The following is a 27683-nucleotide window of genomic DNA, read 5'->3' as shown; positions in this document are numbered from 1 at the left end:
TTGTTGGGAGAAATTCGTGTTGCCATCTGTTCCAGGATGAGTAAGGCTTCCATATCTCATCACCAGCAGCAATGAAAATATCCAGATTAACTTTGCTTATATGCGTTAATTTCCACACACGGTATGTATAAAAGGAGTTGGGGGAATATGGATCGAAGGTCGGGATCTGTAGTTTAAATGTGTCTAAACTGTGTTTGGCTAAAAACTTGGCTTGTATAAATTAATTTACAAATAGTGGAAGCTCATGTGACATTGTCAGTGCTCTGCATGCTCATACAGTTCAGTTTTGGTAAATAGTCTTTAAGCTGAATAGCACATTAGTGAAAGCAAACAATCAAGGAGGATTGCAAATAAAGAACGGCAGTATTCTAATTCAGCTTTAATGTTATACAGGCGTGAATCAGGAGCCCCAGATCCTGCTGAGGCAAGCACTGGTTTTAATGCTGCTTTGAAACGCGCTGTACTGTCTTGATTCATTTAGCAGTGAATTTCAGTTGCTTGTGTCAGCTAGGTCTGAAGTAAAAGACATATAAAGGAGTATCTCTCTAAATCTGCATTCTCTTTCCAAGATTTTGATTACACTCTTCATGGAGCCAAAGTCCATCTCTTGTGGATGAAGTACTATTGAATGAGCCTGATTTTACTAATAATAAAATCCCCTGTGGCAACAGTGGGCAAGAAAACTTGAGTAACTGAGGGATTACCTGTTGTTTTACCCTTTCAAATAGTTTAGGCAGCCTCAGCAAGTTATGAAACCGTTCTGACTCAGTATGGGCAGGCTAGGCACCTGCCTCTGGGCGGGGCAGTACCGCAGCCCATCCCCTGGAGCCCCTTGGGGCGCGTGGGTCCTTCGGCAGCCCACCCTGCGCCTCTGCCTCGGGGTGCAGGTGTCCCATGGCCAGAGTCCGCCTCGGGGGGGAAGGGAGCTCGAGCAGATTCTGCACATCTCTGCTGGGGGAGGTTGCTGAGGGTTTGGGGCATTCTGGGTGTGTTGCCACAGCAGCAAGAGAGTAAGAAAACCCAAATCCTGACACCAGGCAGATTGGAAAAAGGTTTTAAATCCTCTTCTCATGCATTCACATGGCAAGCAAAACAGAGTTGGTGAGCAGCTGTGCTTGCAGGCATCAGCACCCAACCCAAATAAATTCAGCTTTTTATGAGTTAAACATCAAAATAAAAAAGAAAATCCAGCATTTAAGTAGAGCATCTGATAATCCCCTGCTGTGGCAAATGTTGATTTAAATATAACAGAGTCTCTGCTGGCACAGGCTTGATGGGAGCAGAGCCATTTCTTTCACTATTGATGCAGAGTTGGCCTAGGAAAGAGACAGTTCTGGCTTTCAATCCCACAACAGATTCTCCCCCTAGATATGTTTATTAATTGTGTGCAACAGAGGCCTCCTTTAGCTTGGAGTGTGTGCAGTGAGGCAGTTGTGGTGTAGTGTAGGAATCAGCTGAACTCTCTGATGAATCCTTGTCTGCTGGTCATTTTTTGTGAGGCTGCCAGGTGGGTACCTTGGGCTTGGATCTCTGGGATTCTTGGATTGCTGAGACTGCTTCACTCCACAGATACCAAAGGAAGGATTTCTGATTTGCATTGGCATGAGGAAAATGAGAGGAAAGGGAGGGCTGAGTTCTCCTCTCGGAAAATGTGGAGTTGAATATTGAGCTTGCCAGAGCAACATCTTTAGCCTTGCTGCTGGTGATTATCTGCATCTCTTCACAGGACTAACCTTGCTCATTATATACAGCCTGTTGCTTTGGGAGCATTTTGAAGAAATTTGTGAAGGGAAGAATGCTTTCTCTCTATTAAAAGCACATTTTTAAAAGCAGTGTGTTTGACAGTGACATAATACCTGATGCATTCCTTCGAGCTGCAGTATCTGCTAGGGCTGACTTCCCTCACACACAAACTTCTGTTACTGGAGAGGAGCCTTTTCCGCAGCTTAAACAAATACGGGGTCTGGTGCAGAGCAGCTGAGTTGAGGTCGTGTGCCCGTGTGGCACCTTGGGCTAGCGCAGGGCTGCGTGCCAGGCTCCGCGAGCTCGGATGGTCCCTCAATTCATCTCTAAAAATACATCAGATCTCGCCGCAGATTTTGTCCTAGTGGGCAGCTGGCCCCATGTAGGACTGGCCTCAGCTGCTATTAAAAGTGTTGCTGAGGTAAAATGCTTCTCGTATTTGGGTTTTATTATTTTTTTTCCTGTGCACAGTGCTGTGTTTTCTGTATATGTGTTTTGAGCTTGTTTATTGTTGTTGTGTAAGTTTAGTTTATTACTTTGCATAATTCCTGGGAAGACACAGCAGTTATTCATGGTGTGCTCCTTTGTCTCCAACCAAGGAGGTATTATGCTGGTTTTAGATGACTCTTAGAGCATATCCTTAACCTACTGCCTTGCGTAAAATACACTCTGCATTCAGCTTTAGCCAGGCTCTTAAGTCCTGTGTGTGGCTTCTAAATGGCTACAGTTTGGCCTTGAAAATGTGAAATGAAGACTGACTGGAGCACATGAGATATAGCTTACCCCGTTTTAAAACAGAGCGAGTGTGTTGCACAGTGCCCAGTGGAGTTCAGTGGTCTCTCTGTTTACTTCCCCACCCCTGGTTCTCAGGTGTTTTCATTCATCCCAGTACTGGAAAAAGGTTTATCAAGAGGCAGTTGTGCCGTCCATCTGGGACTGCGCAAGCAGGAATAGGCTGAAGTCAGAGCTTCGGCCTGTGGTTCAGTCAACAAGTGGTATAGATTGATTTTACTTTCTGTTCGTGTAGTTCTGATGTTTTTTAGGCAGTGCTCCATTTTATAGAGTACAATATATAATAATACCCTTTGTTTCTTCTCCTATACATCTTCTCAAGTGAATTTCCTGACATATTCTTTCCTTATCTTCTTAGCTGACCTTTTAGTCTTTCTTTAAATAGTTTTTCTCTAGTCTGTGTTCAGTTTCTTGAAACTCTTCTTTTTGGGGGAGGTGGTGGGGGAAGACACAAAAAATAGATCCTCCTTTTTGCAGCATTTGACAAGCTTGCTGCTCTGTGTATATGCTGAGAATTAGCATTTTCAGTCTCTCCTTCATTCTGTTTAATACTTTCTCCTCCTTCCTCCTTCTGCATTTAAATAATTCTTCTCTAAAGCATATATTCTCTGAGGTCTTTTTTCTTTTGTTCACCTTCACCATAAAGCTGGCTTCCCCCCCGGCCCCTGTAGGTGTACAGCAGCATTTCTGTGGTTCAGACTGCAGTGCTGGGAAACTAGAGCGGGATTTTGTGCTTGATGCCATGTACAGTCTGATGACGAGGGGTTTCTGTGCCACCACGTTATGTAAGATTCTGTAACCCTTTGCATGGAGGTTCACAAAGGTGTTTAAAGCAATTAAACACATCTGGGTCAGCCAGCTTTTTACAAATCTCAGCTTTAAATCGATACACCAAGTGCAAAGCAATGGAGATGCAAACTGCAAGTTTCTACACAGGTATTAAGCCCTCATCTGTGAGAAACGCGCGTTGTGCTGCTGTTTTCCACATCTTACAGTCCTGCCATTAACATGATGCAGTGCTGTTCCTACCTCTTACCTTGACTACATAAAGCAACTTTGGTAAGATTTCGTATCCATAATGCTGGCAGGTTGGTAACCCTAATCATCCCTTAGTGTTTTCCTGTACTCTTGCCAAAGGATATTTTCCTTCCTATTAATTTTAAGAACATACTGAGCACTGGAGTCCCTGCCTCTCAGTGACACAGTAATTTACTTTCAAAGTGCAACAGTGAAGAATGCAGACAACTTGATTTCTGTCACTTTATGCAGCTCTGTACCAGGTTAGGTGCAGCCTCTAGAATCAACATGACTAATAGATCCTGGTGGTTGCGACAGAGTCAGCAAACAGAATAAATTATAACATCTCTCTAGTTCACTGATGGTAATTCCTTCTTCCTGCCTGGTTCTTGACAGTCATGATGTTGCACTCCGTGACTGTTGTCAAACCTGTCTTGAACTGTAACCTGGAAAATGCTTGGTCAATATCCATTTAATTAAGTTTAGGATAATCTCTGTTCTGTATGTTCTACCTTAGGTGCTTCAGAGAGTAAAATACTCAGTATTTTTGGTACAGGAGCAAAAAAAGGAAACAAAAGGCTTGCTTTTGTAGCTAGTAATCTTTTTAGACAGGTGGTGTGGTATGTTGGAGGTTGGTAGTTACCACACCTGTACTGTTTCTTAGAAATGTCAGTCCCTTTGTATTGAAGTATCATATAAACTGATATTAGAGATGAGTGTTTATAAACCTCAGTCTTTCAAATAAATAAAAACAAAACAAAAAAATCTTTAGCTTAGTAGCCTCTGCTTATCTTTACTAGGAACTGTACTGCAGTGCTTCCTGCCAGCTCCCAGCTGGAAATGCCTGATGGGTAACAGCACTGAAGTCCATTGTGAGGCACGAGTGCAAATCTGAGCAGAAGTTGACCTTAAAATTTATTCTAAATCCTTTTTATTATGAATAAATACTCTCGGAGACTAAACCTCTAAATAGCTCGTATTTGGGCATTAGTAGCAACTTGCAGCTCTTCCTACATCTACTGTCTGATTTTGGTTGGTGGGGTTTTTTGTAATAAAAGGGCAGCTGTTGTGCTAAACTATTACTGATGAGTGTAAACTTGCGTTGAGTGCTCTGCAGAGGTTTGTGGAATACTCTAAGATATCTTTATCATTTAATATATGCATATATTTAAGTTTTAAATGTGCTGCATCCAGTGCTACTTTTTCAAATGTTTAACACAGATTTTGACACTTTAATGGACTGCTCTAGATGTTCCAGTGAATATCTGCATGAGTTCCGATGGTTTATTTACCGCTATAGCTTTTAATGGAAATGTAAAATCATTTCTCTTCTGGGCAGTACATATTCCATTGCAAACACATCAACAAAATGTGAAACCCACATAAAATTCAAAAGCTGCAAGTATTCCAAAAGTAGTGAGAGTTATTGCTGCCTATTTTACATAGGCTTGTGTATTTATGGGGCTTGTACACATACAGTAAAATGTAATATGGCAGGATAATGATATTGTAGTAAAACACTATGGCAAAAAGGCTGGTGAATTATAGTCTTCAATGAATCTTGTTTCTACTTATAGAAAACAGAGTATGATTACTAAATGCAAACAGCATGCATTTCATACAGTTAGTTACAGATCTTGGGTCTTGTGTCTGGAATATCAATATTTGCTTTACTTTTAAGGTGTATTAGTTACAACAAACGTGTTTCATTTTTCACTGAAGACATTTCGCTTTCAAGACTCAGCTCGGGTACATGCAATATGTCTCAATTATTATTTATCCACATGTAAGCTCTTCCTATAGACCAGTTTTACTTTTAAGCAACCACTGCAGCCACCACACACATTTTTAAAATCATAAAGTTCTGGGAAGCTGTAAGAAATTTAACAGTTAACTTAGACACGACAGAATTAGATGGCATTGCATTTGGAACAGTGAAATAAATTCCTTCTGCTTTATGAAGGAATTACACAAATTCTTAACTCTTACTGTTAGTAATGAAAAGTAGGTTCCAGCATTTCCAGACCCCTGGCTGTTCCTCTGCAGCTGGTTGGGAGCACGAACGCCGTGAACGCTCAAAGGTCTCTAAAAGCGCCGCCCCCCCGCAGGAGGGAAGGTTGTCTTACGCTTCAGGGCTTCAGCCTACTACAGCGTTACTCCAAACTGTTAATGAGGGGCATTGTTTCTGGAGAAGAAATTGGTCCTATTACAAATCCAAGTTTAATGGTAATTGCTAATGTCTCTAAACAGATACATTCACCTTGAAATAGTCCGTGCTATATTACCATGGTTAGCAGGTCAGACTTCTAAGATAGAAAGGTATTAAAATGATTAATAAGGTCTTCTGAGATGGTGCGCTTGGAGTAGGGCATACGTAACCTTCAGGTCATCTGGGTGACAGCCTGCTGACAAACAGAAGATCTTAGAAGTTCTGGTTGAATTGGTATCTATACTCTATGGGATTGCTGTTTATGAATGATGCCCTTAAAATACTGACATTTCAGGGGAAAAAAAAAAATCCCCTATTCTAGAAAGCATAATTTTAATGGCAGTTTATATATACATCCCACATACGCTTCTGAAGATGTTAAGAATTGCACAAATATCTAACTTATGCGTGTTTTCCATGTCGAACTGTATATAAGATCAGTTTTGTCATAAAGTAGTAAAGAATTATGAAGTCCAGATATCACTGTGGAAGTCACTGCACACACATGAATGCAAGAAACATTTCCAGAGTCGAGCCACATTTTGTGAATCCTTGAGCAGATCGTGATTTTTCATAGACTTAATTGTCTAAGTCTGTCTTTGGGGTGAAGGTTCCATTAACTACAACACCATTTGCAGACCGAGGACAAATTATCCATTTAGCTGGGGAAAATAGGTATTTTCTCCAGGTACGTATGTAATTACTAGTTTCTTTTTTTCTGTTATTGCTCCAAGAATCCAAAGAAATTCAGATATTTTTTCATTAGACACTATCCAACACTACATATGGTGAAAAATACCACAGATTAAAGCAGCAGTTACTAAGCTAATGAAACGGAATGGCTGCGGGTGTGGACAAAGCAGTTTTGAACCCACTTAGAACATGAAATCCTACTGAAGGGTCCTTACGGGTTTTGGAAGTATCAAATTACCTTCTCTTTCATCTCCGTTTATCAGTTCTCAGCATACCCTACCAAACGAAACAGAGCAACCTCTGAATGTTGATTCTGTTCTACTGAAACCATGCAGCAGCTTACTCATAATTGCTCAGTTATTCTAGTAATTTCTTCTCAAATATTATTTCCTTTGCATTTTAAAATTCTGCCGTTTCTCTCTGTTCATAGATGTGCCCTGTTCAGTTCAGATTTTTAGCTGCTTTAAGAGCAACTTCCTAAGTTTGATTTTTCCTACTTTCACATCCAGCAAAGACTGAAAAGTGTGCAGTTATCATGGATAATACATGACATGCTGGCCTGGACTGACTGTGTTCAGAACATGACAGTCTAATAATATGTAGGGCCTCTTTATTCTATAAAACATCTGTTCAATTAAAGTCTTTTTGTTTAAGCCTGTGACTGCTTCATAGAAGCACGGACAACAAAACCAGAATCAAGATTCAGTTTATTTTTTATGCTGTTTCATCTTTGGTCAAATCTAGTATTCGTTCCTTGCCCTTCATCACCTGTCGTCTTTGAGAGAAGTGTCTGCTTCAGTGTTACCTTTCTGTCTTTTTTCCTGAAGTACTTTATCTTCAATGCCCTGAACTTTTTTTTTACTCACCTTAGCTCATGGATTAGGTATTACAACAGCAGCTGCAATACACACAGTGCAGAGCCTGGAGTAATACTCTGTAGACGTTCAAACAAAGAACAGGTTTCAAAGGCAAAAAAGGCTTGTGATTATCAGTGCTTGTAAAAACCACTTTAATGCAGTTGCTCAATATGCTAAAATAAAAAGCCTTAGATTTCACAGTTATTCTGTGTAAGTGGGGAATAAAAAGGACATGGTTTTGCATAGAACTGGTAGTCTTTTAAATAAGTTAGAGACACTTTGTGGGTTTTCTTAGCTGCATACAATCCAGGGCAACACAACCAGTTACATAAACTGGGATATCTGGTTGTGCAACTTAGGTTAGTGGTGAGTTTAATTTTTTTCTTTTTTCATCCTTACAATCACATTTAAAAAAAAAAATATTGCTAAGCTATTTTAACATTGAACTGGATATATTTTGGATGCTCTTTTTTGGACATTGGCAACCCTGAAACGTTATGGAGAGCCCATGTTGTTAACACAATGGTTTTCTCCTAATGTTTGTCCTTGTTTCCACTGCAGACAGCTGACGAGCAAACAAACATCTCTTAAAACATACTTGAACGAGCAAACAAGGTCGGCCAGGTGTGCTGCATGAGTCGCACGTAGCTGGCTATTGAGCCCCTGCATATGAAAATGTGTTTAAGACTTTGAGTGTCTTTGATTGTTTTAAGCTGTAGTGTTAACAAAGTGACACGGGAAGATAAACTAATGCCTTTTGAGTATTTGAGTCAAGTGGAATTTCTCAGTGGCCTCTTGCAGGGATCCTCTGAGCATTTTTCATGTACTCAGTGTTGCTGCCCACTGTTCACACTCATCATACAAGACCTGCCAAGCTCCATCACCTCAGGTACAAAGTACGTGTGTGAGCATTCTCAGGGAATCATAGAGTGTACAAGATCTGGGTAAAACTAACCCATTTATTTGGTGTCTCTGCGTATTAGATCAACAGTTGTTCTCATTCTGTAATACAGCTGTCACCTAAATTTAGTTTTCACGACTGTGCCTAAGGTGCAGTCTCTTGGACTGGACCAGTTCCTTACTGGTATGTCTACTGGCCAGAAGAAATACCCAGCATACCAGTGTTGTGGAAACCCTGCTTCTGGGATGTGTTTGTCATTTAGTGAAAAGATAATTAAGTTCCAGGTAAGCATGTTCTATGATTTATCTTGGAAATCGAGCTCAGAGGCGTTTAGCATGGTTTGAATTCCTGTACTTTCCCATGAGCCTGCAGAACTCCACCAGGCGAGCGGAGAGCTGCTCCTTTAGCTGGAAGCCACTACAGCCTTTTCTTTGCCGTTCACACCAACCTCTGGATAGGGCAGGAATATTTGTTGCCTTCTGCCATACTAATATGCAGTTGGAGATTACAGTTCTCTCTTCATTATCCTGCCACTGCGCTGTTGGAATGCGTTAAATCTGTCACTTCATTTTTTTACCGCTAACCTCTTTTTACCCTTTTCTTACCTGTACCAATTACTTGAAACAATGGCATTTGTCAGCTCTCTTCTTGTCTCCTTAGTGATATCTCCAGGTGCCTCTTTTGCTGATTTTGTACATTTTGTAGCTATTGGAAGCATCTTAGTCCCTGCCCATAGACCCTTTATTTGAAAAAAATCCTTGGATGTTCTCTCCAAGTGAGTATAAGTGCTGGATTTCACGCGAGTGAACTGTGTACAGGGTTTTCCTCCAGTAGAAAAAAATGTTTGTTTTCCTTCTGAGATTTGACTTGTTTTAAGTAAACCAGTACACCCAGGAGGTCCTGAGGTCATGAAACAGAAACGCTGGAGCAAAACATTTCTGAATTAGGGTGCTGAAATGAGGGGGTGGAGGGGGGAAGTGAGATAAGTCTGTAGTTCCCCTGAATAGATGATTCCTTTTTATAAAGACCGTGTGCTTTTGGACTTTTCTTTTTCTGATGTACTGTTTTGCAGTGGCATATGTTTTCAGAAATGTTCTTAATTTTGAGTGCTTGAACATGAAAGGATAAGTTCTAAGACTTTCATCATTATGTTTATAATTATAAATAATAAAGGTAATTGTGGGAAAGAGTCCTACAAGGATTTGGAAGCTTTACTGTGGTGTATGTTTTGACTGAATAAGAGGGTTGGAGGCTTTACCAGTACCAGCCTGTTGTTCTGGTCAGCAGGAGGAACGTGGTTATTTCCTAGTGCTGTGTTAGTGCCTAGAGGCCTTGTTTGGTTTTTCTGGCCCTGCTGCTGAAGTTTAGCTCTTCAGCATTTGGCAATCTTCTCCTGATACTTAGAACTTTATAATACAGTGAACCTGCTGGATTTCTGAGGCTGTGAAGAGCGTACAGCACTTCTGCACAATACTTTCATGTGCAGCTGCTTTTATTCCCTTTTCAGTGGGATTCAAACTTCTGAATTTGAATACTGAAAGCAAAGGTTTGTGAGCAGAAGGATCAGATCCATTTGGTAGAAGGCTGTATTATCCTCTGATCGCGGGTTTATTTATGTACTTTTACAAAGAGCTGACGATGTCACGTGGGCAACTAGAATGGGGAAATGTGGTACCTTTTGCTCAGGGAGTGGGCTGTTGTGAAAGGAAAAGATAGAGGGGTCACTGGAAAGAGAAGCATGGCAGAGCATTTCTCAAATCTTCCTTATTTCACGCGTTCAGAAGCGGGAAGGATATATGACATCTTCAAAGCTACAGAGAAGGCTTCTCTTAGAACTGGTTTTGGGTTTTTTTCTAGCCAAAGTCATTCAAGGTGTGAGGGACGTATGGTACAGTTTGTGTTGGAGCAAGAGGAAGAAGGTGCTTGAAGAACCGCAGAGAGGCAAGGGAGAGGTGTACACACCCTTATGTTCATTTTTTCCCAAGATTCTTTCCTTGATTTCCTTGTTTCTATCCAAATCTTGGTCTCATTGCGTATTTCCAAACACATCTATCTCCCGAATCCCATCGCCACCACACACACTGAATGTTCTACTGCAGACACACTTTTTCCTTTCCCTGTCTCTAGAGACATGGAGATACGTGCCCACGTGTGCAGCTGCACTGCAGCTGGACTAACCCTGGCGTGTATTACAGTGGGACCGAAGGAAGCAGTCCCATCCACTCATTACATGGTGGTTTCTCCTGCTGCAGCTGTTGGGAGCTCCACTTAGAGATACAAACATAAGCTTCTAAGGAGAAAATTTACCCTCTTACAGATAGATTTCTTAACTTCACAGGAAGGGGAAAAATTACATCCTTTCAAAAACAAAAAAAAAGCACATTATGCTGTTTCAGAGGTGAAATGTTTGTTGATAAGTTGAAACCTTGAACCTACCCAACCAACCCAGTATGAGAAAACACCAACTGGCAGATACCAATTTCAGGATCTTTAACAACTTCAAAGTATCAGTCATATTTGTTACTGCACTTTCCAGTTGTGTTTCTTTTGACAACATGCCTTTTGTGTCTAACGTAGTGAGGGTTTTCTCCAGATTCTGCTGATGCAATATACTTGTGCTGGTCCTTCCATAATCTGGAATGAGTATCATTTAGAGTACTGTGAAACTGAAATGCTGTAACATTAAAGGTTTAGGGAATGTTTCACCTCTCTGGACATGCAGCAACACCTTTTTTAATTGCAGTGTTACAAGGGAAAGCAGTAAGTTGTGAATCTGTGCTCCCTTGCATCAAGGCATTTAATATGCATCTGGTGACACAGCGTAATCGTTACACATTTGTTAAATAACAATTGTATTTCTTTAAATACAGACACGGAGTTTGAGTTTAAATACTTTTTCCAATGTGTAGAAAAAGATGATTCATATAATAGACCTAAAGGATGTTTCTGTTAGTAGTATCTCACAGTTACATTCTTGAAATTATCATATCTGAAGGCTACTAACAAAAAAGAGCAACGTTATGTGTTAATGATTCACCATAACTCTTGAGAACAGTGAAATTACAGCCTTGTTTGCTGTAACGTACAGAGCAGCAGTGCAGAAGTTGCTGTGATAATGGAGATGAGGCCACACAACCAGCCCAACTAAAGACAACCGACTAATCTCGGGTACGAGTACTGAAAGCAAATCATAGAGACAGTAGTTCCAGGCAGGATCACACATCTGCTGTCTGAGCAATACTCCTGACAGGCAGCGTTAGAGACTTGGGCCTTTCTTCTAAGTTTTCTTGAGAGCAATAAAGTGAAGCGTGGGTAGGGATACTACTGGGTTCTTGTGATGCTGTGCAGCAGTGTTTAATCAGCAGCAGTTAGAAATGCAGGAGAAGAGATCTCTCTATTTGTACTCTTTGTTTTCAATTACTGTAAGCTTTCTGTGATGATTTTCTTATCTCTAACAATTTGGTATAAATGTGATACTGCCTACCAGGATGCCATGTTAGCAAAACACTGTAAACATCGTTCCAATAATCTTATCTAAAGATGTTTTTCCAGTGTCAACTGCACTTATAATTACTTTCCAAATGTCTGTGCATTGAAAAACAAATAAAACCTCAGTGGTGTGGCTCCATGAACGCCATCCCTGGAGCCTTTAGCTGTTTGTTTCTTTCTAACCATCCTAATTCACAGTACTGAGAAGCATACGGTGTGCATCGTATACTTTTAAAACAATAGCTATGGATCACTGTATATCCTTACAGTCTGAGTTATTTAGCAAAAGCAAAGCTCTAGATGAGTCTCATCTGCTCACCGCTATTGCTGAGCTTCATAGTCAAGGGACTAGGATTTGAGTTTCAACTAGATCATTTATTTCTGCTTACCATAAAATAATTGAAGTCAAGTCATTTGTGTGCTCTGCCCCACCGGAAAACGACCGTATGAGCCCACATAATAACCTTTGTGTTCATTAATGCTGATTCATTCATAATTTTTTCATGGAGGTGAAAAACAGTGTTCCAATTAATGTTAGACACTTATTCCTCCAAAAATAGGAATAAAGGTAAACTTATTTGGGGATCTGATTATATCTTTAACAATCAGACAACGTACCATTAGCAATGGCACATTTCTCAATGTATCTTTATAACAGTGTTTTAAAATAGCACGTCTGAGTCAACGCCTTGCCCACCTTTAGCATTATAAATTGAGATACACATCCAGGCTGTCACCTTTCCCATTATACTTAGTGAAAGGCATGTTTTAATTTCGTTTTGACTCACCCCCTTCATTAGCCTTTATCCCCCTCCTCTGGATTTCTCAGCAGTGTGTATTTTTGGTTGTGACGTTAAAGCACACAAACAGAAATGCTCCCTTCGTTGTGAACTGGACGTAGCTCAGAGCATGAGCCGTGGTCCGAGTGCCACGAGCCAGTTTCACCTCTCTTGGCTGCTCTTGCTCTTGGAGGTTTATGTAGCAAATGCACCAGCTGCGAGCCACACAAAGTGAGTAAGAAAGAAAAGGAGAAAAGGTGCATTAGCAGCGTGCAGCACTGGAGTCTTCAGGTGATCCCTCTTGCAACAACCGAGTGCATCTCTCCGCAGACAAGGCTCCCGGGCTGCCCTCCACAGTACAGCCAACAAAGGCCCAGCCTGATTTATGAGTTAGTCAGTGTGTCAGATTTGTGTAATGAGATTATATATTCAATCTAATGAAGGAAAAATATGCTTACCAGAACAGCATGACAGCGCTGTGATTAAACAATTCGGTAGCAGTATTCCCTCAGTGGATTAATTTTAAAAAATGCAGCAGGTACAATTGACCTGCTTCTTGTGTGTTGCTAGCGATAGGCTCTTAGCAAGGCAGATGAATGATTTTTGATTGTGTTGATAAAATAACTATATGATCCTAAAGGTAGATATGAATGGTTTGTATCCAGCAAACTGGCCTTTGTTTTTTATTAATCTCCCACAATGATTTATGCTGATAGAGGCTTCTACTTTTTGTTTGCATCTTAGGGTAGAAAGCAAAATAAAACTGTAGCAAAGAACGCTGCCATCTTAATGCATCACTGTAATTGGAGTACCTGCCCTGCCTGTACTCATCCATTCTGACTGTAACGTTAAGGAAGATTTCTCCAGCTTTGACACACTTGGATTTTCAGAGACAGGAGTTTCATGCAAGGTCTAAAAGGAATTGAAAGGAATATATCTTGCTCTCTTCCTCTAAACATTATAGGTCACTGAAAAAGCCATTTTTAATAAGGCTTTTAAAGACTGGGGAATATGAGACCTAAATCGGTGATAAGTAGAACTTTTTCTAGCCAGAGGCCTGGGCTGAGTAGAATGGGAGGGAATATTCATAAAATCTAACGTTAGCCGAGCGATGCAGCCTCCCTGGGCTTGCTCTGGAGTCAGTGGAGAAAGTGTCAGAAGCCTGATACACCTGCTGTTAGTCACGATGTGGGGGAGAATCTATTGCAAACATTTTCTATTAAAAGAAACTTTTTTTGTAGAAAAGAAGTCAGCTTCAAACATGTTTTCTTCTCCAGTTAAAAAGCTTTCAGCTAGAAATTAGGTATTCTGAGTTTTAGAAGTTCTCAACCTTTTTCTTCCTTCTTTTTTAATGCAAAGTCAGGTTCTAGGGGGGGAAATACGGTGTTGCCTAGTTCTTTTGTATATATAACAGTGTTATTTTTGTTCTTGGGAAGCTAAGAGCTCAGGTAGAGATGCCTTCTGTATTATTTATACTGAATTAATTAAGTACCTTCATGGCAAACAGCAGAAATGGCATTGGAATCAACTTCAAGATCATGTTCACTGTTGTGCAGTTGTCATCACAGCAGCATCAGAAGAATGAAGATCCAAGGAGGTGTCTCTGAGAGACCTATTTTAAAGCCTTTTTGTCAGTTTGGATAGCTTGGTTCTGTCAGGTCACAATTTCATGTGTGAACTTTATTCCTCTCTATTGAAAGTTGCAGGGGAGGATTGTTTAATTAAAAAGCAGATGATGGGTATGTCAGATGGGTATTACAGACAAAGGACACATAAAAACGCACCTACATTCCGTATTGTTTCTTGTTACATTTTCTTTAAATGGTCCATGTGTGAAGACATCTGCCTCTTTTTTCCCTTGCTGCTGCCCAACACACTTTTTGTCCTCTGTATCACAAGAATCTTTACATTTATCTTTAACGTATATAGGTATTTTTAACAGCTTCACACTAAAGTTGTTTTTTGGATATTTATTATCAGATACACAGTTCTGACCCTTGCAAAGTTAGAGCTAATGTTAGTAATGACAAGGCAGTGGGCACCTTCAGCTGCAGTAGGCAGATGTATAGAGTAGGAGAAATCTGAGAATAAAGAAATTGGGGGGAAAAAATGCTTGAGAAATACATGAGTCACTGACAAAATGTGGGGTTATGAAGCACTTCATCTCAAGTGGCCAAATACCTGAGAAGTATTTACCATCGCTGTCACTTGTAAACGTGGTGTTTGGTCGTACTCCTTGGTGTGCTGCCTCTGCTGGTGTCTGGTTCCCAAGGAGACAGTCTCTGCCTCGCCACGAGGGAAGTGTAAGATATCGGAGAAGAGAGTTGTGGTCAGTGCGGTTATCTGCAGTCTCATGAGCAGCACCAGACCTATTTATTCATTGCTTTTGCCACCACACTGTCTAAACACTAGCCTGTTGTACTTACATTTAAAATATTAAGTGAATCCGGGACTGACAAAACAGTTTTATCCAAAACATACAAATATTGGCTCGTTCTCTAAGAACATAATGAATAGTGATCTTGGCTTAAAGGAAGGTTAAGGATGTGTTTACTGCTTTCTCCATCTGAGAGAGAGAGAATATTTAAAATCTGTAAATTGACTGTGCTATAAGAAACATCTGTGCTGCTGTAAGTCAGGTGTTGACCTTTCTCATCTTAAATCCTGAAGCGTTTATCTTGCATCGAGAAAGCAATTGATTCTCTCTTCAAGAGAAGCTGACATTCTAACTATATTATCTTTGATATATATGTACTCTGGTTATTGACCACATGAGAAAGTCAGATGTTGTATTTAAAGGGCAGAACAGTATAATCTAAAATCAGGAGTACCAAGGTCTTTTGTCTCCTGACCTACAAAATTATCATCTGTGCCCACAAGAGCTCTGAGTTGTATTGTTCCTGTTGGGTATTAAATCTCTTTATAGTCTCAAACAAGATACGCTAGAAAGAATAGAAAATTCAGTCGTGGACAGCCAGCTCTTGGGATGTTTAAATTAGATCGAGCAATTGATGAAGGGCTCTTGGTGCGTCACATCATTTAAGGCCCATAACCGATGTCTGACCTACTCTAAGCTTCAAGGTTTAAATAATAAGTTTGGTATTAAAACCTACCAAACAAGTAATTTCTGTTACTGGAAATAAGAATATTCTTTAGTCTTAGAGGAGGTTTAACAGCTGCGTAGCCTCCCTCTCAAATTTGGCAAAGGAGGAGTAGTGCTTCGCCAGGAGAATGCTCTTTCCTCGTCTGGAGTTAGCCAGCTTCTCTCCTTGAATCACACAGGTGATGGCTGTGTAAAGGCCTGTCAGGTGAAATAAAATGCTCCCAGTGTGTTGCCATCAGGCACAAAGGCAGCTGCGATTTTTGGGGCATAACCTTCTACTGGCACAGAAGCCACAACTATAACCCATAAAATGGGCAGAGTTTTAAGGGAGCAGTAGCCACCTTTGCCAGAGCTTCCCTACAGTGGGTGGCTCAGCTCTGCCTCCCGCAGTATTCTCACGGGTATTTGCGAGGCCCCAGCGAGTTTGAAGTTGCTGTGTGGCAGCTGCAGATGTGTCCGTGGTACCTGGGTGGATACAGACGCCAGTCAGCGCTGATTTTGCCCGGCCTGAGCACGGTGAGAGCCCGTCCCCTGCGCAGCTCCAACAGCAGTTGTGTGTCTGCGATGTGACGCCGACGGGCTCTTTAGTGTTGTGAACAGCAGAGAAACGTGGGTGAGTTGGGATAAGCTTTATTTCTAAAGAAAAAGAGTTCGCTAACTCCCATCATAATCTACCTAGGATATGGGGTATTTAACTGATTTTACTTTGATATTGCTGTAAGCTGGTCTTTGATAATTGCTTTCTGTAATTGGAACAAATTTATGATTATGCTAATTCATCTGCTGCCACCCAATCTGTAGTAGCTGAGTTAATCCATATCTGCCCCTGCATTTCTTTTGTAGATCATTACATGATTAGCCTTTGTTAGAAACTGATGGGGGCATTTTAATTCTGAGCAGATTTTAATTTCAGGGGAAAAAAATCAAATATCTTCATATGAACTTATGGTATATTCTACAAGTTTTTAAGTCTAGCTCAGAATAGAAACATTGAAGATCTTCAAACAGAAAAATTCTTAAAAAGAATTGTATTCCATTGTGCTACAAGCAACGGGATGACCTCCACTGACGATAAAGCGAGGGAAGTTAAATGCTGATGAGTTCTGAGTGTACTCTTCAGGCATCGCGGGTTGGCCGTTCGGAACATCGTGCCCCATTTCAGGATGGAGACATTGTAGGTTTCTTTGTTGCCTTTATTTTACTTGGTTGTTTTGTGTGTGTGTTGAATTCTTCCAAAGGTTGCATCACTGCAAGTAACAACAACCTTTTGTCATCATGACTCCTTTAAACTTATCAGTTTATCCTATAAATTCATCCCTTAGTTCTCCATCTTTGAAAACATTTGTCTGCTGAGGCAGAGGCAGTGAGAGAGCTTGAGTAAGTCTGTGTTTCCTTCAAGGGAGGGGGAGGCTGGAAATAGAGATGAGTATTCACAGTGTCATCAAGCCTCCAGATAAGAAGCAAAAGGCAATGCGTGCCCCCACTTACAAATCATCTTTTGATCGCACATCTCTCAACACTTTTGTGTTTATGTTCTGTCTGTTTAATGTTCTCCCTTCACTGTGATCATCATTCTTTTAAATGCTTTGCTTTAATGTACATGTTTTTCATTCACCAAGCCTTGCAGTCCCAGACTCAGTAAACAAGGGATCAGTGTTGCACTCCCTCCTGGAAAAGTTGTCTACAGGAAAAATAGCCCCAAGTGCTGATGTAACAGTAACGAGGGCCTTGAACCCTCCGTGCCCCCATCACTGCCCTGCAAGAGCCCCTGACTTGATGAGAGTCAAAATGCAAAATTTATAAATATACTTATGAAATAATGAACTCTAGCAATACTAGTCATGTTTGTCATTTCACTGAATGTGGCTGTTTGCCATTACACTGCACAGAGTGAGTTTGATTCTGACTGTGACTATTGAATTTCTGTCACTTGATTTATGCTAATACTGCTGTTCCATAATTTAAATTGCATTCCTAGTTTCTTTGCTGAAACCCCCTCTGATAATTAATATTAAAGTTAACTGTAGAAGGGAAACTGAATAGTAAAAGGATTGCTTGATTGTTCCTCCTCTTATTCAGACCAAAGGGAAATGCACTCCCTTGAACGAGAGATTAGGAAGGGAAGAGTTGGGCGTTGCTGGACTGAGTGGGGCTGTGCCCGGCCGCCCGCAGTCGGTGCGTCCCTCAGCCCGGGGAGCGACAGCCCCGCCACTCCTGGGATGGCTCCGGCACTTCCCCTCAGGCTGCCGAAGCTGCTGGGGGTGTTGAGTTGGTGCCCAAGCACGACCGCGTCTCCGAGCAGCGCTGGGGAACACAAATTCAGGGGGTGAGGCGTTGGGGCAGAGTCTCCTCCGGAACTCACCGTCTGGAAACGTCGCTGTCGTTGTGCACGCGGCTGTGCGCTGCAGCGTGCGAGGTCGTGTGTCACAAAACTCTCCAAACTTTTGTGAAGGAGATTGTTTAATGAAATAAATTTTTAAAAAGGTTAAGATTTGAGAGGAAAAACATACCAGCGCTATGACAGCTTTATAAGAATGCAGAAATAGAGGTTTGTCCTGAACACTTAATGTAGGCTTTGACGTGGCGTTCTGTCTTTGGTACCACTTTGTTTGAGGAGAAGAGTATGTAGAGCTAAAATCTTTTAACTACTTTCGGTATGAAATGTGGAATGTACTTCATACTCAGGTAACGCCTCTCTTGCCAGATGTGTAAGATAATCACTTGATTTAATTCAGTAGTCGCCGTGTGGGATGCGAGTGCCCCAGCCCTGGATCCTCTCCGAGGTGGGTCTGCAGCTGCGGTGCCGGGGCGCGCGGAGCTCCGGCTGCCCCCGGCTGCCCAGCGTGGCTGCTGCCACCGGAAGGGGAACCTGCTGTCTGGCATGGAACCTAATTGCCTTTGACCGTCAGCTTTTCCAGATTTGTTTATAAGCTGGAAAATCTACAAATTGCAGACCATCTGCGCAGAGCAGTGTGCTAATGGATGCCTGTAGCTAGCAAATCTGTAAGCTCATTACCACAAAGTTCCAAGTCCTCCACAAGTTCCTAAACGAGGTTATTCATCTGGACTGAGAGGAGAAGGGTATTTGACTTCAGGGTACAGCCATACCTCCTTCAGCTCCAGAAAAGCTATTAAAATAATGTACATTTATTCAGCCTTTTAATAGAATCTGTTGATTCTGCTTCTATTTTTAATCTTTCACTTCTGTAACAGCAGCTTACCATGCCTTAACTATTTTTTTTTTAATGTTTCAAGTAGAGAAATGCCTTGCAGATAATTCCTGGGTCTACTCAGAGATACATTGGTTGGTGAATTAGAGAAGATATATTGAAATATATTATACACAGCATTTCACGGTATTTATGTACCTTGACAACAAACACTAATGGTCTCTGGTTTAAGAATGTTTATGTAAACTGAGACTGTTACGATGACTTAGCTCTTCACTGTGTGTGATGTCAAGCGATTTCATCCTTCTGTCTGTTTCCCTCTCAAAAAAAGCGGCATTTATAGTACTTACATGTCATCTCAGTCTATTACAAAGCTTAACTGATCGTTCTCCAATTGTTTGAACACATAAAGCACCGTATATCAAGAGGAGTATTTTTAAATATTTCTTACTTTCTCTTGGTTGAGATTTTCTTCCATTTTCTTTGAATAAAAATCAGCCTTGCTAAGTTACCAGCCCATGCTGCTTTCCTCTGAGGTTTAGGGGGAGGGGGGGGGGGGGAAAGTGGCACTCGTTAGCTGACTTTCCCTTGGAGTGTTAATCTCCACTGGTCATGTCTCGGCTCCTTGAGTCAAAGGAAGCATTTCCCTATCAGATTAATGAGGTCGTTAGCCCAAGGCATCAGGTGCCTTCATTTGGCTTTACAGGTTTACAGACTTTTCTCTGTTTTTTCATTCTCTTCGGGAAGGCAAAAGGGCTCCCCTAAATAGGATGATAATTGAATAAATGAATACTTACAATAAAAACAAAATACACAGTAGAGATTCAAGAACAAATATAGAGGAAATAACAAGATGCAATTATTTAAGAAAATGATTTCAGGTTCAAGCTTTAATACTTACGGTGAAGAGAACCAGGAGGTAAATTAAATACATTCAATTACCCAGGTTTTTTTATCATCACTTCTTGATTCCTTGGATTAAATCTTACAGCCTCCTAACTACCTAATACCACAAGGAAAAGCAGGATTAACTGTTCTCCTCCTTTTTTTTCCCCCTATCCTCTTCTTCCTCATCTTTCTTCCCTTTTCTCCCAGTAGAAGAAAAATATTTCCTTTATAATCCACACCCTTGCATCTCTGAACGAGCTCTTTACCGTTTTCTTTTTGTTATTTTATCATGCCCTAGCGTTTCCTTTGGTGCGCCTTTATTGATAAGCTCTAGTATCTTCAGAATAGGAATAGTTTTTTTTCTGAATTTCTGAGTGTCTACCTTGATGGGAATCCCATCCTAGCTTCACTTTCAATGTTTATCATAAAGGTCACAATGACATTTATTAGTGAAATCATTGAAATAGAATTCTGCAGTTTTTCTGCTTCTATCTTTTCTTTTCCTACTTCATGTTCTTCTCTGCTCCATCCCTCTGCAGGTGGAATGGCTGAAGAACGAGGAGCCCATAGACTCCAACCTGGATGAGAACATTGACACCAGAGCAGACCACAACCTCATCATTCGCCAGGCGCGCCTCTCTGACTCGGGGAACTACACCTGCATGGCTGCCAACATCGTTGCCAAGAGGAGGAGCATGTCTGCAACAGTCGTGGTCTATGGTCAGTGAGAATGTGATAATTATGGAAAAACTTAGACGTGTGTGCTTTTATTGCTGGTACTTTATATTTTTAGCATGTAGTGCGGTGGCTGACCGCCCTCCTGTTGTGATGCGTTTGGGTTCTGTTGCGCCCGGCTGAGATCCTGCTGCCCTTAGAGTGCTCAGAGTTAGGAGGGGTTGGTTTGAGATGGATTCCCAGAAGTTATGTCAATAATAACAGTCCTTGCTCCAGATATTAAGAAGATCCAGCCACATAAATAAGCCTTGCCTGTATCCAGAAACCCTGAAGCACCTGCCTAGAGAGGTACAGGACAGGCTGTGGGATGGGTAGCAGTGCTCCTACCTCAGCCTGGAACTTACCTGTGGAATGAGAAAGCAAAATTCTGCCTTTGAATGAAGTGATGGGCTCAGCTCTGTTGCTCCGTGTCTCCCAGCACCTACCGCGCCCTCCGGCGTTTGTGTTTTGCAGTTAATGGCGGCTGGTCGTCGTGGACCGAGTGGTCGAACTGCAACGCACGCTGTGGCCGGGGCTGGCAGAAGCGATCGCGGACCTGCACCAACCCTGCCCCGCTCAATGGAGGTGCCTTTTGTGAAGGAATGTCCGTGCAGAAAATCACCTGCACTTCTCTTTGCCCTGGTGAGATATGCACAGTTTGCTAAGGAGTAACGTGGATGTCACGCGTGCGGGAGAGCTCTTTCAGTCGGGAACGCCAGGCAGACAGTTGTGCTTTGAAGTGCCCACTGAGGTCAAAAAGGAAATTGGAGATACTGCATCCTTGTTTAGACTCCAGCTCAGGGCCTCGTGTGAGGTCGGAGCAGTAGCCACAAGCACCTGTGGCCTGGTCTGCCAGGTCTGTCAGTGCTTTAACTTGCACTGAAGCTGAAATACTCAATAACAAAACAGCAGCTGGTTCAATATGAAAAATCAGGTGAGGGGGTGGGGGTATAGGGAAAGGAGAGGTGACGTTAGTGACACTAGAAAGAGAAACACAGAAACATAAACTGAAAACTTCACTAAAAAGGATTATTTAGTTTGAAAAAGTTGGCTTTCAAGTATATTAACTTTTGAAATTGAGCTTATGCTCTACACGGAGCACGGTGTTACATCCCTGAACACTGTACATTTCCTCAGTTGTTCACCCAAAACCTCCCTTACCTGATTTGGGAATTTGTGTTTCACATAAAGAAAGCCAGTAGGGTTGTGTGCACGTGTGTGTGCTCATGGGTGCAGCATAACTTGTCTGGATTCTGGCAAATCTCTCTTCTAGCTTTTAGGAGTTTTTAGATAGAGCGTGTCCTGAACTGGGGTTTAAAGAACTTAATATTATTTATATATGTCTCTGTGTTCATCTGACTGTTCTTCAATCTGATTTATGCATGAAAAAGAAAGGGAACTGTGGAAGCCCTTCTCATTTGGGAGAGGGTCAGAGACAGCTACAAATCAGTCAGCAAAGCAACATATTGATCCATTGTCTTGCTCAGGGCATTAGCCAGAAGTCTACAAGGCCAGCGATGCTCTTTCTGTAAATGTCAGCAGCATTTCTCTGGTAGGATAATGTGTGGCCTCCCTACGTCAGCCTGGTTTAAGGTAGGATTTGTATGGAAACATTAGAAGCTAATAGCTAGGTGGCAAAGGAAACGTTTCCTCCCGTGGTTTTAATTGACTGTATTTGCAGAATGTTATAAACTGGTGCTATTTAAAAACCTTCCATATTGCACACTTGAGGTGGTACATTCTAATGCTGGATTTTAACTTCACGTCTGATAAAACTACATTTATTTCTCCTGAGAATTATACTTGTTTTACTTGCTGTGACCTGAGGAGATGAAAGAAGTGTTCCTGGTAGGATCTCTTAACTACGCCGGTTCGCTACGCAGCGGTGACGCTTGGTTTTCCTTCCTCCCCATTCAGTGGATGGAAACTGGGAGGTGTGGAGCGAGTGGTCTGTGTGCAGCCCAGAGTGTGAGCACCTGCGAGTTCGGGAATGCATCGCGCCGCCTCCAAGAAACGGAGGAAAGTACTGCGAGGGCTTGAGTCAAGAGTCAGAGAACTGCACTGAAGGGCTTTGCATCCAAGGTGAGTCGCAGCTGGCACGGAACTGGATTCAGGAGCTGTGGCCTGAAACAGGCACTGTAACCCGGGGATGTCGCGTAGCTGCCACACCCCCTGTCAGTAGAACTCTGCGGGCCGAAACACTACTGTGAAAAACTAGATTGTTTCCAGAGGGCTGCATATGTCAAGTTTGAAATCCACAGTGCTTTCGAGTCACTGGATTTGTGCAGCACATCCTTTACCTATTAATTATCAGATGATTCTAAAAATCCAAATAAAGGTTTTTTGCAATGTGCAGTTACAACCACCTGCTACAACGCGTTCCACAGAATGTACTACTTGGCCTTCTACCTTTTCTTGCGAGTAATTTGACAAATCACCTACGTGAATGCTCTTGGTGCAAGAGCTGTTTAAGGTCAAGGTTTACTCTATTTGTTGCCTTTAACACAGAAATTAAATAAAGGCAAATCTCCTTCATGGTGAGTTCCCTGCAAAAGGATTTGCCCTTCATAAATGTCTGGAAAGCATCTGGCATTTGGTAGTTGCTACTATCAACAAACAACTAAGAGCCAAGAAAATCAGCCCTGCAGCTGGAGAGTTGCAGAACACGCGGGGACAGCTGCCCAGTCTCAAAACAAAGGGGACATTCACAAGTTTATTCCTACACTGAATCCCGTTCCCTGCCCACGGCTGATACCGTCACCTCATCGCTTTCTAGCAATGAAATGGCAGCCGTGGGAGCAATCAGGAATGCTGGGGCTGAAAGATCTAAAGGGAAATAAGTCTACTTTTTCTTTAATTTTTTATTGAGATAGTCCTCTTTTGTTGTTTCTATGGTACTGCATTACCCTTCCTTCTTCATCGTTACACATACGTGTTCATGTGATGCCTGGCAGGTATCATGTGATACACACAGCAGGAGTGTGGCTGTAAACCCTGAGCCTTGGGCTCCAGACCATCACCTGCGCGCTCACGGTAGCGCGAGTGCCGGCACCTTCCCCCACGTGCACCTGCCTCGTACTGGTTGGTAGTTTCAGAGAGGAAGAAACAGCCGCTGGGCCCAACCAGTTCTTCACTGAAGTACGTCTGGAGAGATGAGGAAAATAATTTTTGAAACAAAATGAGCTCTGTTTTTTGCCCTGAGATTTAAAAAAATTCTTAATGGCAGATAGCATCCTCTGTATTTATTCAGGCTTCAGAAATACATACAGCTCAGCTGAGGCATTAAGCAAGATTTTGTTTGGGTTTGGAGGAAGGGAATACCCAGCAGTCTGCTATATGTCTCTACTTAAAGTTTCCAGGGTGCCAGAACAGCTCTAGCTCCAAGGTGTCAGGCAGATGGGCTTCAGTGTTTAAAAGTACATTAATGAAATTTAGACCTTTTTCCTTCCCCATGTTTTAAAAAAGAATAACTAGTGAGAATTTGTGAGCAGTGCAATTCATTCAGCTTTTGAGGACCAGTGTGGTGATCACGTGATGTTTTCTGAGGTCTTTCTCCTTCCTATACATTAACTGAATGCCCGTCCCGCAGATGGCTCGATAAATCCAGAATCCATTCATGTGTGCAGATTAGCATCTCCATGGGAAGCCTGGCAGAGGGCTGCACTGAAAGGGCCATGAAAGGACGCAGCTGAGGGCTGCACACGTACCGTTGTTTGTGACAGTCACGAGCTGACTTACCATCGAGTTGGCTCCTCCTGTGGTTTTCACCAGAGTTAACAAAAGGTGGCCCAATCCAGGTCACTGCTTCCAAGAAAAGCCTTAACGACATTGCGAGGTGGTAAAGATCACCTGTCCTTCCTTGAGAAGAATATCCCTTCATTTGGTGTAGTTACCTGTCAGTCCTGTGCGTCATTTCCACGCTGCGCTTACGCTTCAGAGGTAGCAGAGGAACAAATATGGTCTTACGCTTATTTTGTAGTCTGGAAGGAGCACGTGGCCTGGGGAAGAGCACTGAGAGTCATGATGCACATTTTATTTGATGGTGATGGCTTCATTCCATGGGGAAAATCACCAAAACTCCTTGAGTCCTTGTAGCAGGGATGGTTTCAGGTACAGATTGGGCGTCTGAGCACTGTTGTACCAACAGTGAGGTTGCATCACGTGGGCTTTTGCTGGTGGCTTCTCCAGCTGTTAATTCTCCTTCCTTAGCCTCTCTCTCCGAGGAGTTCACCCAGACCCTGTCTACAGGCAGGATTTGGAACGTCCCTGTCGCTCTGTACGGTGGTGAGTTATGGCTGTAACGTCAGCACGAGTCCTCCTGTCACGGAGAGCAAAGGGCTGGGGCTGTGCTTGCCCACTGTCTGTTGAGGACTGTTGCTGATACTGCTGCTTCCAGGGGTGCGTTTTCAGGAACTATTCTAGGATAAACCCTCTGAAGCTTTTTGTGTGAACAAGGGTGTTACATACTGCAAGGTGTTAGTGCACAGAGAGGAGAAGGGGCTGTGTGTTTGGAGTTCTGTTCACAGACACGTTACCAGTGCAATGGTCCAGAAATAGCAAAATGTCCAGAATAGCAAAAGGTTTGTCTTTGAGAAGCAAATCACTTTTCTATACGTGGGACTTAAAATGCTCTTAATAGACTTACAGTGTTCTTAATATGCTATATGTGAAGAACTTGCCTTCTTTAAAATAAAAAAATGGATCATTATGGGTAAAAAGATACAAAAAGCATTTTTAAAAATATGAGTAAATTCTGTACAGATTTAATCAACTTCGTTGTCAGCTGTGAAACACAAAGTTTGTGAAATATAACTTCAATGTTGAAAATGAACTGTCAAACTCATTTTACAAAGTATAAGTGGCATGAGTAATAAAACCCAAATTTTATGATTGAAATGAAAAGCCATTTAAAATCTGAGCCTACTAGGGATGCATATGTTGACATCAAAGCAATACTACTTAAAATTAACAAAATTAAATTCTCAGCTTATGCTGAGTATCGGGGGGGCGGAGGGAAATCTGCTGCTGCTGGATTTTCCATGCAGAAATCTCAGTGGGTAAAGAATTTCTGTTCCTCTTACAAGGTGAGATGGGAGTTAGGGGAACTGTGAGCTAACAACAATACTCTAAAATTAATCCAAAGACAAATAAAATGGAAGATTTCTCTCTACCTTCACCTAATATTGGGATCAGAAGCTGATCTCCAGGTATTATGTGGCAAAAAAAAAAATCTGCTGCAGTGTAATTTGTTGTCAGCGTCAGCCTCGCCGTGCCGCGGGGCTCCCCGGGAGCTGAGCGGTGCAGGAGCAGCCAGGGCCTGGCGCCACGCCAGCGCGGACTGGTGGGTGCTGGGGGAGCCGAGTCCAGCCCCGGCCCACACGTTCTTCGGGTTTGGGATAAGCTGGTGTGTCCCTCCTGTCCCTCCTGCTGGGACGGGCGGTACCGCGGAGCGCGGGCTGCGTCCCAACTCCCAGACGCCTTCCCAGAGCCGCGAGTGTTGAGTGTCTCTTGTTCCTTTCATCTTGGAGTGTGACAGTATTACTCCTTTATGGGTCACGCTGTATGTGTGTACTTGTGTCAGATTATTTTTAGGGCTGTAATTGCTTTCCCAGCTAATAGGAATTGATGCAATTACCCTATTTTTTAAAGATCTTTTTCCCCTGTTCATCTTCCAATACGTGCCTTTTCTGCTTTGCTTTTCATCCCGCGGGGAATTGTGAAGGAAATGCAGTACTGTGCTACAGAAAACTAATCTCTCCGAGGTTATTTATCAGGCACAACTTGTTAACTTTGTTCCTTTCGTGAGGCAAAAATAGAAATGAAACATTTCTTTGGTTAACAAATAAGAACTCAAATGAAAGTAAGGGGGAGAACATAAGATGCCAGGAAAGCACAGACCCGATTCCGAACTGACAGAAAAAATACTCATCCGTAGTGTGAATTTTCAAATTTGGAGTCGGTGAATGAAATGGTGATAAAACAGGGTCTACTCTCCATTCCTTACTGAGTCCCTGACAGGAGCGGTTGGGAATACCCCAGAGGTGACACCCCTTCATCCACAGGAACATCCTTTTCCTCGCTTCAGTTTCTCATTTTCTGGCTGGATCCGGGATAGTCCAGTCCTTCACTGAGAAGCACCTGAAAGTGCTTTTCTTTCAGGGCGTTTCTTCCAGGACTTGTAACAGCTGAATAGATACAAACTTACATGCAGAAGAAAGGTAGAATTATTTTTGGTTTTGATATGTATGAAAGATTGCTGGGCCTGCCAAGTTGGGAGAACAGAGCTTGCCTCCGTCTGAACGCAAAGGTCACTTTCCCTCAAGATAGTCCCAATAACTTACTGGTTTCTTGCATATTTTTCTTTCATTGTTTACTCCCTAGCAGCATTCTTGACACTGCACTTTTCCATGGTGGATTTCTCTCTGTCTTGCAGAGGTGAAAGCTTTTTCTTTGCTTAAAAAGAGAGGGGTTTGTAGAGTTTTTTGGTTTACTTTTATCTATTTGCTTTAAAGTTATTTTTTTTACAACTTCAAAAGCTATTGATTTCTTTTCCCAGTGCCCAAAAAAGAAACAAACAAGTAGGCCATAAGCAGATGAACTAAACCCATGTTTTTACTAATGCATCATAAATCACAAATAATGTTGTTTTCCATTTTTCAACCAGCCGTGATACTGAATATTGCCAAGAGGCTTCTGGATCGAGCAATCTCACCAGTTTACGTGGCAAACGCGTTTCAGTTCCATTGCAGTTTTCTGTAGATAGCACTGTGTCAGCAGCATGGAAATGTTTCCACTGCAGAGCTGAGTCTGACACTGTTCATTTGGTGTTTACGTCTATCATTTCCTAGCAAAAATTAAAACAACTTAAAGAAGGAAAGAAAGCAACACACCCAGCTTTTTGGCAAAGCCAAAACCCAAGAATCTTGTGGGTTAAGTATTACTAAACTGATCGTTTTCAGAAATAGTAAAAATAATAGAAGGTGCCTCGTGGTCCCTTTGCTTACGTTATCACAGAGTAAAAGATCTTGTCCCTCGAGGTGGTTTCTGTCCCGACTGCTGTATCCCAGGGTCCATCGCAGGACAGCACTAACGGTGCCTCTGCTGGGAACCCACCTCTAGAGGTGGCCAATACCGGATCCTTCGTTCAACAAGAAATCCAAAAAATAAATTGGTGAACAGCTCAGTCAGTTACAACGCAAAGTGCCACAACGTGGATAGAGTCTTATCTGCTTAAGGGCTTCTGTCCCGCATTTTATTCTATTAGATTTCATTCTGCTGAACTGCGAGCCCATGGCGCGTTTCAGAGAAATGAGTAAGTTATCTGTTGG

The 27683-nt window shown here is 42.1% G+C and overlaps 1 protein-coding gene across 4 annotated transcripts in view; it reads left to right on the top strand.

Annotated features, from left to right (window-relative positions):
• UNC5D (unc-5 netrin receptor D) overlaps positions 1-27683 on the top strand; it is a 156834-nt gene that overhangs the window by 89506 nt on the left and 39645 nt on the right. For all 4 annotated transcript variants that reach the window (XM_074852200.1, XM_074852198.1, XM_074852199.1 and 1 more), the window contains exons 5-7: positions 20181-20361; positions 20830-20997; positions 22273-22437. In XM_074852200.1, the coding sequence (XP_074708301.1) occupies positions 20181-20361; positions 20830-20997; positions 22273-22437 (514 nt within the window). The remainder of the gene's footprint in view (positions 1-20180; positions 20362-20829; positions 20998-22272; positions 22438-27683) is intronic.

Source organism: Strix uralensis, chromosome 28 (genome assembly GCF_047716275.1).
Source record: "Strix uralensis isolate ZFMK-TIS-50842 chromosome 28, bStrUra1, whole genome shotgun sequence".
Taxonomy (NCBI): Eukaryota; Metazoa; Chordata; class Aves; order Strigiformes; family Strigidae; genus Strix; species Strix uralensis.
This window is presented reverse-complemented; position numbering and strand designations above follow the sequence as displayed.